Below are 13234 nucleotides of genomic sequence, written 5' to 3'. Positions count from 1 at the left end.
GTAGCTGCTGGCGCCGTTTGTGGTCTCCATCGTCAGAGACGCTCTCCCCTCCTCCCTCTTTTTATATGCGAGCAGCAGATTTTTGTTGTGCAGAGTTCCAATTTTAAACCACGCTTGGGGCGTTAATTCTCGTGAGGGCATAACGAAAGAGAAATAGGGGGAAATAAGTTATCTGCATCGTAGCCTTCTTTCTGGGATCGGGGAGGGAAGGAAGGCTGCAGTGGAAAAAGAGTCTGTCGTTGGGAAGCGCGGCTGTTACCTGTTGTCTGCCTTGGACGTGTTAGGACAAGGCGGTGGATGAAGGACAGTCTGATTTTCTTCCATTTCCACTATACACTTGGTGTTGAGTTCCAGCTCTGTACAGAACATCAGTCACAACGTTACCAAACAGCCTACAACTCCTGCGTATCCATCTCCCCAACTATTAACTGTTACTTCAAATAAAAGACCCTTTTCTTAAAACATTCCCGAGAACCACACTGCTTCTTGTATTGGATTTTAAACTCCTCCTTACCTCGTCGGTTCATTGGCCGGACTCTCACTGCAACTTTCACCTTAGAATCCGACATTTTCGCACTTTTATTCCTTGCCCAAACCGGCGTTGCTATAAACTTATTCCTTTGGTTGCTCCCTCTGTTGCACTTTTTTCTCACGTTCTTCTGGCGCACGTGTTGCAGAAAGCCACGGGTCCATTACTCGATAGAAATTCGAACAGCAGAAGAATCGTTCTCGTTTCTGTCTCTCTCTTTTACTTTAGCCAAAGATGTTCAACTCCACTCCCTTCATCACCGCCGCCATGTTACAAGCGTTCAATCAGTCAAGTCAGGGCCCGCGGAGATTCCCGAAACCTCCAATCGTTCAGATTGAGTTCAGTTCAGCTCGGCTCCGCTCCGCCGGACTTCCAGCTGCAGCACGGAAACACCCGAGGATTAGGCACTCGTTTTTTTTAAAAAAGCACACAGGCAACAGGTCCGCACGGAAACGCCCGAATGGCCTCAGGTCAAACGCAATGAGAGCTCAGAGAAACCAACCCTGACTCAAAGGTTGCGAGAGATCCTCCTGTTACCCACCCCCACCGGCGAGACGAAGTTTTTATTTTAAAAGTCTGAACGCATTTATTTTAAAACGTGATGATCTCATCCGTTTAAACACTGAATTATCTGGTCTCTTGCACGGTATTGCCAGTAATTTAATCTGAATAGAAATTTATGCACGGCAGGTTGGTCATGTTGAGTGTAGAGAAGAATACAGCGTATGATTTAGGGTGAGAATGTTCCATTCAGAACCTACGGTCTCCACACCCGAATGCTTGTAGCATGTATCAGCTGCCCAAGGTCCCGTCATAATCTCGTTTCTTCGCGCCTTCCAGTCTTGAGTTTTTTTAAATCAGTCATTGTTAATACCCTCAATTTTCAATTTCAATGAGCAATATAATTAGATGAAAACATGAATTGATTTCTCATTGTTTGTCGCGAGTGTACTTCAAAGTATAATTCTCCTTCCCTTAGGGTGCTCCTCTTTATGTCCTGAAAGATTCTCGCTCTTCCGCCATCATTAACTCAAAATTAATTTGTTTTGCCATTGACCGTAACCTTGTTTTATGTAGTTCGAGGTGGTACTGTGTACATGATGATAATCACTTCTTTGGTCCAACTGGAGGAGTCCTAGGGAGTAATCACTGGGAGGTCTATTGCATTACCACAGCAATGCAGGGTTTACATGAGTATGACCCACATTTCACATTTCTATTAAGACTTATGCGTACGCAGCACCAACTGTGTCTACCAACTCCTTCGTTAGGCTGCCTTTGTCGTAATTACATTTTCACAGCATGCCTTTACTACATACAATCAAATATTAGACTGTTCTTATAACATCTCCATCCAAGTCTTTTACCCTCATACTATTATTGTTATGGATGTATTTATACATTGTAATAACCACTATTCGTTGATAATCTGGAAATTTCACTTTCTTCCTCAAATCTGTTCTCTTCATACTTCAAAGAATGGTCATTTGTTGGATAGAATTTGGTTAGACTGTCTTGCTGGTGGTCTGAGGTCTGTAGGTTCTCCACTGTTCCTTGGTTTGTTAATTGCTTATTCCAGTAAAGACTCAATGGATAGTTCATCTGTCCCAAAGAGGAGGATTATCCAGATAACATTACATAGACAATGTTCTCTCAGGTTGCCCCTTGCTTGGATTTCCACCAGAATATTAGACAATCATATCCCTATACCTATGGTTTCCAGTTATGCCAGTTTTCAGCAACTAGGATACTTTAAACTACCCTTTTGATTTTCTTAGCTCCCCTGACTCATGAATAATAGTTGTCATTCTTTCTCGCCAAGAATGTGATAAACTCTCCTATACTAGAAAATCCATCTGGAAGATTAGCATATGAAAGATTAAAGATGACTAACTTCATTTCTGCTGAATTTCCCAAGGCTCGAAACTGCAGTGCACATTTCTCTGAATTACTTTTTTTCACTATTGTATTCACTCAGTGAACCTTCGACTGTATCATGTTTTAACATGGTACGAGGCTCCAATGGATCATAACTGGCATTGGATTTAGAACATAGAACATTACAGCACAGTACAGGCCCTTCAGCCGTCGATGTTGTGCCGACCTGTTATACCGATCTGAAGCCCATCTAACCTACACTATTCCATGTACGTCCATATGCTTATCCAACGACAACTTAAATGTACCTAAAGTTGGCGAATCTACTATCGAGTCTGAGTACAGAACCAGTTTAATGTCCAGTCAAACTCCTTAATGTGTCTACTTCTTTGTTGGATGTAGGATCCGCTCTGTGATGACCTGGTTGTATTTAGTGGTATGAAAATGATATGTTCTAAGTATGATGGTTGATCTAAGGTCACTCTTGACTTATTCTGCTTAATATCTAGTCCTATGTAACTGAAGGTCCCTGAAACTTGCTCCCAACAGTCAAGTACTTTTTTAATGTTATCTATCACATATCACTTGAACTCTGCAAAATTAGCCTCTAGCAAATCACCAGCGTGCATCACAACGATGTTTGTTAGTTTCTCCTAGCGAAACGAGTAAAATACAGCTAGGCCTACTTTTGACCGAATCCTCTTTCACCTGGATGGTCCTAATGGAGAAATATCACATCATTGATGAACCATCCAAACCATAGACACATTTGTTTAATTCCCACATATTCTTCTCCAAATTGACAGCCTTCTTAGCTGGCACCAAAAAGACTTCCTTTCGAAAATTTTCCACTCACGAAAATTTCATCAGTCAATTTACATTGCAATGAATTGCATTTTAAAAGAGCCAACAAAATCTTCATATTTCCTTTTCCTTCTGTCGGGGAATCAAGTCCAATAATTTGATCACAAAGTCTTTCTTCAAAACTCAGAGCCAGCAGTCTGTCTTTAGCCTTTTCTTTATGTACCATCAAGATACTGTTATTCTACATATCCAACTATGTGATAAAGTTCGTTGTCTCCTGACTAGTACATCAATACACACACAACTTCTTTCAAGTTTTCCAACTCTTTTGCTTGATGTCCTTTATAAACTTTTCTAATCTGTTAGCAGCCACTAAAACTTGCCAGTCACAAGAACTTACTTCTCATGGCATTCCTAGCCTGTATCATCTTTGTTCATGTGAATTTATGTCCTCTACTTACCCTCCTATCTCATTCTGTCCTAGAACTATGAGATCTCACCTTCCTTTGGCCAGAAATCCATTTCTTGCACTCCATTTTTTTTTAGGACTACGTTCACATTCAGGTACACTTTCAAAACTTGTACTACATTTTCTGGACTTTCACACCTTAGTTTCCTTTTGCCAACCTATAGACCTCACGTTCTAACCCTTATCCTGCATATTTAGCCAATGTCTACATTTGCTGGTGGCTTTCCCTTTGTCCCTAGCATGGTGGCATTCCTCTCGCTTTACTGCTGATTTTCAGTTCCAGCCTGTGGGATCTATAACCCTACCCTGAGCATTAGCACTAATGTTTCCATATTGAGTCAGCCCTTTACCTGACATGTTCTGCTCATGTTTATCCAAGATGTGTGTATCACTTAGATTACTCACTTCACTTAATTACTTGTTCCAGTTCTGTAAATGTATGGTCAGTGCCAATTAAACTTGAAAAATGCACCTTAGCAATTTGATGCTATAAAATGGTTGTTTTTCTATCATTATCCAAATCTTTGCCTGAACTTTCCACCTTTTATAAAATACTATGTCCCAGGATTACAGTTAATTTCTGCTGACCTTCTGATGGCTATGAGTCTCACTGAATTTAGTCTGAAATCTCGGCCTGAATTAATGCCTTTCTCCCTACATTCAGGGCATTGATGTTTTCAGAAAGAGTGAAGTTAAGTGTAAGCATTTCCCAAGCTAGGGAATGGGAAGTACAAGCCCATCATATTCCCTTTAGGGTGAATTGTAGGAGCAACAAGTCCAGAGAACCCTGGATATCTAGAAAGTTCAGGACTCGGATAAGAAGGAAAAGTGAACCTTTTAAAGGTGCAAAGGAACAAAATCAACTGAGGGCCTAGTAGTGAGTGTCAAGAGATGTACAAAGTTAGCTCAAAAGTCTCCAGTGGCTATTCCTCTAGCAAATAGATATTCAGTTTTTGGAACTGTAGAAGGGGATAGTCTCTCCAAAGAAAATGGAATGGGCAGTCTGTTATTGGACACTTAGAATGATTCATATGTTAGGCAGCATTTGACAAGATTTAATAGAATTATTGTTATAGGAGATTCTTCTGTCAGGGGCATAGACAAGTGATTCTGTGGCAGTGTGCCTAAATTTAGGATTCTTCGTTGCTTTCCTGGTGCTAGGATTAAGGAGGTTTCTCAATGTTTCAAGCATATTGTTAAAATTGAGATTGAGAAGCCAGAAATTATTGGACACGTTGGTAGAAATGACATCCTGAGGCAAAAGATTAAAGCAGTACAGAGTGAATTTAAGAGATTAGTTAGATGATTAAAAAATAGAACCTTGAAGTTAGTAATTTCTGGTTTACTCCCAATGCCAGACTCAAATGAGGGAAAGAACAAAGGGTTAAAGGAGATAAATCAATGGCTGAAGAAATGGTGCATTGTTCAGGGATTCAGGTTTTTGGACAATTGGAATGTCTTTTGGAATAGAATAGACCTGTTCAAAAAGGATGGTTCTAACCTAAACTGGAAAGGGACCAATATCTTAGCAGGGAAATTTGCTCATTCTGTAAAGGAAAACTTTATTTTGATAGCGAGGGTGAGTGGAGGAATTCTAAGTAGCAGTGTAAACAGAAGGATTAATGGGGAAGGTTCTGAAAGTGAGGAGACTGCATCAATTAGCAAAGAAAGACAAGAGAGAATCAGAGTATATAGTAGCTCTGAAGAACCAAATTGGATTTATTTCAGTGGGCAAGGGGTCTTACAGTTAAGGCTGATGAACTCAGGTCATGTTTAAGAATGTGGGATTGAGACTTCATAGCCATTACAGAAACTTGGCTAAGAGATGGACAAGACTGGCAGCTCAGTATTCTGGGTTTTAGATGCTGTAGGAAGCATAGAAAATTAGGCTAGTAAGGAGGGGCCAGTGATGTTTTTGATTAAAGAATACATTACTGCTGTAACTAGGGAAGATATTGCTGGAAAACCATCCGGTAGAAATAACAAATAAGAAAGGAAAGATCACTTGGATTGTACTATAGACCCACCCCATTCCCCTCCCAACAGTAAGAGGACAACTGAGAAACAAATATGTAGGGAGATTTCAGATATATGTAAGCATAATAAGGTTGTAATAATGGGGGACTTTAATTTTCCAAACATTGGTTGGGGCTACATTGTGTTAAAGGTTTGGATGGTGAAGAATTTGTCAAATGTGTTCAAGAAAAAAATTCTATCTCAATATGTGGATGCTCTTACTAGAGAAAGACAAAACTAGACCTTCTTTTGGGCAATAAGGCAGGGCAATGACTGAAGTAAAGGTGAGGAAACACTTTGGGTCTCGCGATCATAATTCTAGTAATTTCAAAATAGTTATGAAAAAGGTTGAGCCTTCCAAAAAAGTTAGTTTAACTGGAGTAAGGCAAATTCTAAAAGTACGAGACAAGAACGTTCAAAAGTTGATTGGGTAGACTATTTGCAGGTAAAGGGACATCAGGCAAGTGGGAGGCATTCAAAAGTGTGATGACACAAGAATTCAGAGGTGTTTTGTTCCCGTTAGATTAAAGGGTAAGGCTAGTAAAATTAAGGAACAATAGATGAATAAAGACACCAAAGTTCTAATCAAGAATAAAAGAGAATTTTATTTTAGATACAAACAACTTGATTCAACTGAATCTCTTAATCAATATAAAAAGTGTGTAGGGGCATTCTTAAGAGAGAAATCAGGGAGGCAAAGAAGGAATATGAGATAGCACTTAACCAAAAAAAGGTTAAGGATAATCCAAAGAGATTGTACAAATACATTAAGAGCACAAGGGTAACTAGAGAGAGTATAGAGCCTCTTAAAGATCAAGGAGGTTGTCATTGTGTTGAACCTTAGGAGATGGGAGAGATACTATGAATATTTCCCATCAGTTTTTCTTTCTGTGGAGAAAGAAGTGGAGACTAGAGAATGCAGAGAAATAAACTTTGATGTTTTAAAAACAGTTCACAATTACAGAAGAAGTGGTTCAGGAGGTCTTAGAGAACATAAATATGGATACATTTCTGAGACCAGATCTAATGTATCCAAGAACATTGTGGGAAGTGAGGGAGGAAATTATGAGACCCTTTGCAGAAATATATGCATCATTTATAATTACGGGAGAGGTGCCTGATGACTGGAGTGTGGCTATTGTTGTACCTTTTTTTAATAAAGGTTATAAGGAAAAACTGGGGAAGACCATAAGACATTGGAGCAGAAATTAGGCATTTTCAAGCCACTGAGTCTGCTCCACCATTCAGTCATGGCTGCTAAGTTCTCAACCCCATTCCCTCACTTTCTCCCAGTAACCCTTGATCCTCTTGAGAATCAAGAACCTATCTATTTCCATCTTAAATGTACTCAATGACCTGGCCTCCACAGCCTTCTGTGGCTGTGAATTCTATAGATTCACCACTCTCTGGCTGAATACATTTCTCCTTATCTCTGTTCTAAAAAGTCTTCCCTTTAGTTTAAGGGAAGTACCCTTAGGTCCTAGTCTCTCCTACCATAGGAAACATCTTCCCAACATCCACTCTGTCCAGGCCATTCAATATTCTGTAAGTTTCAGTTAGATCCCCCTTTTCCTTCTAAACTCCATTGAATATAGACACAGAATCCTCAGATGTTCCTCATGTGTTAAGCTTTCCATTCCTGGGACTATTCTTATGAACCTCCTCTGAACGCTGTCCAGGACTAGTACATCTTTCCTGAGATATGGGGCCCAAAACTGCGCAAAATACTCCAAACGTGGCCTGAAAACTATAATACTATGAGTCTAACTTTGGTTGTGGGCAAATTATTGGAAGTGATTATCAAAGATAGGATTCATAGACATTTAGAGAAGCAAAAATTGATTAGGGATTGTCAGCTTGGTTTTGTGTGAGGAAAATCATGTCTCATAAACTTGAGTGAGTTTTTTGAGGAAGTTACCAAATACATTAATGATGACAGAGCAGTAGACGTTGTTTGTTTGGATTTTGCTAAGGCCTTTGACATGGTTCCACATGGTAGGCTAACTAGTAAATTTAGGTCACATGGGATTCAGGGTGAGCTTGCCAACTGGATACATAATTGACTTAATAGCAGGAGACAGAGATTAATGGTGGAGGTAATGCAGTGTGGAGCTGGAGGAACAGAGCAGGCCAGGCAGCATCAGAGGAACATGAAAACTGACATTTCAGGTCAGGACCCTTCTTCAGAAATGGAGAGGGGGAAGGGAGCTCAGAAATTGAGAGAGGAGGGGTGGGGTTGGGGGAGGTAGATGGGATGGTGGTAGGTGAGTGCAGGTTGGCAATGGTTAGGATTGGTCAGTGAGGTAGAGTGGCAGATAGGTGGAAGAGAAGATGAACAGGTTGTGTCAGGTCATAAAAGCAGGGATAAGAGGGAGGGTTGGTCATGGGATGAGACCAGGGGTGGGGAGATGTTTAAACTGGTGAATTCCACATTTAAGCCATCAGGCTATAGGCCCCCAAGGCGAAATATGAGTTGCTGCTCCTCCAGTTACCGGGTGGTGTCATTATGACACTAGAGGAGGCCCAGGATGGACATGCCACCCAGGAAGTGTGGGAGGGGGAGACAGAATGTTTCGCGACTAGAAGGTGTTGTTGTTTGTCGTGTACAGAGTGCAGATGTTCTACAAAATGGTATCTGAGTATCCGTTTGGTGTCACCGATGTGTAGGAGGCCACAATCGGACGCAGTGGATGCAGTAGACCACATTGGTGGATGTGCAGGTGAATCCATGTCAGATGTCAAAGGTTTGTTTTGTGCCTTGAATGGAGGTGAAGGGGGGAGATGAAGGGGCAAGTGTAACACCTCCTGTGGTTGCAGGAAAAGGTGCCGGGGTTAGTGGGAAGTGTGGAGTGGACAAGGGAGTTGCGGAGAGAGCAGTCCCTATGAGAGGCGGATAGGGGTGGGGAGGGAAATATACCTTTGAATATTTCTGGCCTCCCCTCCCCCTCCCCATTTCTGAAGAAGAATCCTGACCCAAAACGTCAGCTTTCCTGTTCCTCCGTTTCTGCCTGGCCTGCTGTGTTCCTCCAGCTCCACACTTTATTATCTCTGACTCCAGCATCTGCAGTTCTTGCTATCTCAGTAACGGAGGACGGTTGCTTTTCAGACAGGAGATACATGACCAGCGGTTTTCCACAGGGAAAGGTTCTGAGTTGTCTTTTGTTTGTCATTGATAAATTATTTGGATGAGAATATACAAGGCACGGTTAGTAAGTTTGAGGACGACACCACAATTGGTGGCATATTAGACAGTAAAGAAGGTTTTCTAAGATTACAGAGGGATCTTGATCAAATGGGTCAATGGCTAAAAAAATGGCAGGTGGAGTTCAATCTGGATAAATGCAAAGTTTTGTATTTTGGTACAACAAACCCAGGCAGGGCTTATACAATTAATGATGGTGCCTTGGGTACTGTTGTAGAACAAAGGGACTTAGGAAAGCAGATACGTAATTTTTTCAAATTTGTGTCATTTTTAGACAGGGTGGTTAAAAAGGCTTTTGGCACACTTGCCTTCACTGTTCAGTAGAGGAATCTTGCCTGTCTGGCCTGAATTTGTCACCCAGATCAGTGTGGCCTTTCATGGTCTGGAATTTGCCCAGCAGTCTAGGAAGACGGTCAAAGGTGTTCTCCTGTCTGTCAGGATAAGCGTAACCATCTTCTTTCTGCTACCTCTACAATTACACACACTTCTAACCAAGGATCATGGTCTACCACTCTCACTATTGCAGGCCACATCTTCCTTCACTCACTCACTGTCCCCTAAACCAATACCCTCAGACTTCTAGCCTTACCTGGCTTCTGCCTTGTCTACTCTCTGATTCAGACATTTCACAACTCTTTTGCCTTCTGCACAGCCCCAACAGCTGTGCCAGCCACTTTCATTTCACTCAATCCCTTGCTTTGTCTTTTTCCAGGAGAAATCAACCCATAATAGGGCAAAGACTAGAGGTGGCCTATCTGACATTCGACTCCTCACACCCTTCAGAGGAAGGATACTGGTCCTCTCAGGTGAAGACCAGGACTACTCCTGAAGAGACACTGCAACTTCTATGGCCTGGAAACCAAGGGGACTTGTCCATCATTATGCTACTGTCCATTGTTGTTGCTATGATTGTATTTTCAACATGCCCAAACTTCTGCCCCTTCTTCGCAATACTTTCGCTCTTTGAACCCCTGCAAGTCTCATTGGAATAAGTGTAATGTCAGCAGTCAGGAAGCAACACCTCAGATCGCTGGCACTTGGAAGAAAACCAGAGGTCAGACACCTATTCAACCCCAGGAAGGATAAGGTCCCTCAACAACTTATAATCAAATGTACAATCAGACACAGGAAACCAGGATGGTTCGCCTGGGGCAGAGGGCCAACTGGCACAAAGGTGTCACCACTACATCAACACTGTTGCCACCAAACTGTCACTGGCATTTGAACATCTGGCTGCCTCCATGTACAAGTTGGTGGCTCCCGAGGAAAGCCTGGTCCAGTTGTCTCCGCTTTCAGTGGCAGCAGCGCAAGCCAGAGTGCCGACAGGAAGGTAATGTTGTTTTTTACCCTGTATAAAAACTTACCTCATGCAGCAGTGGCCTTGTTCTTTTCAGCAGCGAGTGTGTGGAGACAACGCAAGCCAGGAAGGAACTGATATATTCCGGCATTGCCTAAACCCGAAACACTACACGATGTAGTGTCTCCCACCCATCCTCCTCTTTAAACAAAGAAAAAGAGTGTGTGGAGGGTCAGTAAGGTAAGGCTTTTTTTTGTCCTTCTGGAAATCTAGAGTAGAGGGAATGGAAGCTAGGGCAGTTGCATGCTCCTCTTACAGGATGTGGGAGGTAAGGGTCACTGCTGATGCCCCCTCTGACTTCGCCTGCGAGAGGTGCACCCAACTCCAGCTCCTCAAAAACCGTGTTAGGGAACTGGAGCTGGAGTTGGAGCTGGATGAACTCAGGATCATTCGGGAGGCTGAGGGGGTGATAAAGAGGAGTTATAAGGAGGTGGTCACACCAAAGGTACAGAAAAAGGTAGCTGGGTGACTGTCAGGAAGGGGAAAGGGAGTAGGCAGACAGTGCAGGAATCCCCTGTGGCCGTTCCCCTCCATAATAAGTTTATTGTTTTGGATACTGTTGTGGGGGGACGACCTGGGGGGAAGCCCATAGCGGACAGGTCTCTGGCACCAAGACTGGGCCTGTGGCACAGAAGGGAAGGGGAGAGAATAGGAGAGCAATTGTAGTGGGGGATTCAATAGGAAGAGGCACAGACAGGCGGTTCTGTGGACACGATCAAGATGAAAGGATGGTATGTTGCCTCCCGGTGCCAGGGTCCGTGATGCCTCGGATCATGTCTTCAAGATCCTTAAGGGGGAGGGTGAGCAACCAGCATGTCATGGTACACATCGGTACCAATGATATAGGTAGAAAAAGGACAGAGAATGTGAAAAACGAGTACAGGAATTAGGTTTGAAGCTGAAATCCAGGGCAAACAGGGTAGTTATCTCTGGATTGCTACCAGTGCCACGTGATGACAAGGTAAGAAATAGGGAGAGAATGCAGCTAAGCACGTGGCTACAGGGCTGGTGTAGGAGGCAGGGTTTCCATTATGTGGATAATTGGAGCACATTCTGGGGAAGGTGGGACCTGGACAGTAAGGATGGGTTGCACCTGAACCGGAAGGGCACAGATATCCTGGGATGGAGGTTTCCTCAAGCTGTACGGGACAGTTTAAACTAGATTAGCAGGAGGTGGGGATCCAGACTTGTAATTCAGTGGATGAGGTATTCAGCCTTCCAACAGACACAACAGGGAATGAGGCTGTTAATAAAGAAATGCGGTCGATGGAGCATAATTGTGGACACAGAGATGGTTTGAGGTGTGTATGCTTCAATGCTAGAAGTATCAAAAATAAGGTGGATGAACGTAGGGCATGGGTCAGTGCTTGGAACTACGATGTTGTGGCCATTACAGAAACTTGGGTAACTCAGGGACAGGAATGGTTGTTGGAAGTCCCCGGATTTAGATGCTTTAAAAGAAATGGGGAGGAGGGAAAAAGGTAGGGGAGTGGCATTGCTGGTCAGGGCTAATATAGCAGCTACTAAAAGGCAGCTCGAGAACGATAGGTCTACAGAGTCAGTTTGGGTTGAGGTCCGGAACAAGAAAGAAGCAGTCACTTTGTTGGGGTTTTTTTACAGACCCCCTAATAGTTGCGGAGAAGTGGAGGAGCAGATCGCGAGGCAGATACTGGAAAGGTGCACAAGTCACAGGGTTAGAGTCATGGGAGACCTCAACTTTCTAAATATTGATTGGAAACATTTTAATTGTAATAGTTTAGGTGGAGTGGATTTTGCCCAGTGCATTCAGGAAGGATTCCCGACACAGTTTGTAGATAGACTAACAGGAGGAGAGGTCACTTTGGATTTGGTGCTTGGCAATGAACCAGGCCAAGTGTTAGACCCGTTAGTAGGAGAACATTTTGGCAGTTGCAATCATAACTGTTATTTTTACAAAAGTCATGGAAAAGGATATGTACATACAGCAGGGTAAGGTATATAATTGGATGAAGGGTAATTACAATTCTGTTAGGCAAAAACTGGGTAACATAGAATGAGAATAGATGCTGTCAGGGAAGAGTACTATTGAAATGTGGAGATTGTTTAAGGAATGCATACTGCGTGTGCTGGATATATTTGTCCGTAGCAGGCAGGGAAGATGCGGTCGAGTGAGGGAGCCTTGGTTCTCAAGAGGGGTTGAACGACTGGCTAAGGGGAAGAAGGCTGCTTAAAAAAGGCTTATGAAACAAGGAATGGAAAAGGCTCTAGAGGGATACAAGTTATTCAGGAAGGAGCTGAAGAAAGGGCATAGGAGAGCTATGAGGGGGCATGAGAAAATTTTGGCAGATAGAATCAAGGAAATCTCCAAGGTTTTTTACACATATGCGAGGAATAAGAGAATAACCAGAGAAAGGGTAGGGCCGATCAAGGATTGTAAAGGGAATTTGTGCATGGAGCCTAAAGAGATAGGAGAGGTCCTTAATGAATACTTTTCTTCGGTATTCACAACTGAGAGGGACCTAGTTGTAGAGGAGGACAGTGTGAAACAGGCTGGTAGGCTAGAGGAGGTCGCTGTTAGTAAGGAAGATGTGCTAGGATTTATGAGCAAGTTGAAAATAGATAAGTTCCCCAGGCCTGATGGGATTTATCCAAGGATTCTATGTGAAGTGAGGGAAGAGATCGCAGGGCCTTTGGCAATGATCTTTTCATCCTCACTGTCCACAGGTATAGTGCCAGAAGATTGGAAAGAGGCAAACGTCATTCCCTTGTTCAAAGAAGGGAATAGGGATAACTCTGGAAATTACAGGCCAGTTAGTCTTACATCAGTGTTTGGCGAATTATTAGAAAGGGCTCTGAGAGATAGGATTTATGATCACTTGGAAAGGCAGTTTGATTCATGATAGTCAGCATGGATTTGTGAGGGGTAGATCATGCCTCATAAAACTTATTGAATTCTTTGAAGAGGTGACCGAATACGTGACTGAACGAAGAGTAGTGGAC

The 13234-nt window shown here is 42.8% G+C and overlaps 1 protein-coding gene across 4 annotated transcripts in view; it reads right to left on the bottom strand.

Annotated features, from left to right (window-relative positions):
* kif13a (kinesin family member 13A) overlaps window positions 1–1009 on the bottom strand; it is a 322598-nt gene extending 321589 nt beyond the window's left edge. For 3 of the 4 annotated variants that reach the window (XM_048552226.2, XM_048552242.2, XM_048552235.2), the window contains exons 1-2: window positions 515–1005; window positions 260–356 (exon numbers count right to left, since the gene is read on the bottom strand). In XM_048552226.2, the coding sequence (XP_048408183.1) occupies window positions 260–356; window positions 515–569 (152 nt within the window). In that variant the 5' untranslated portion in view covers window positions 570–1005. Of the gene's footprint in view, window positions 1–259; window positions 357–514 lie in introns of all 4 variants that reach the window. The other variant, XR_007249645.2, reaches the window with a different exon arrangement.
* Between the last annotated feature and the right edge of the window lie 12225 nt (window positions 1010–13234).

Source organism: Stegostoma tigrinum, chromosome 2 (assembly GCF_030684315.1).
Source record: "Stegostoma tigrinum isolate sSteTig4 chromosome 2, sSteTig4.hap1, whole genome shotgun sequence".
Taxonomy (NCBI): domain Eukaryota; kingdom Metazoa; phylum Chordata; class Chondrichthyes; order Orectolobiformes; family Stegostomatidae; genus Stegostoma; species Stegostoma tigrinum.
The sequence above is the reverse complement of the archived record's forward strand: the minus strand, read 5'-3'. Positions and strand labels throughout refer to the sequence as shown.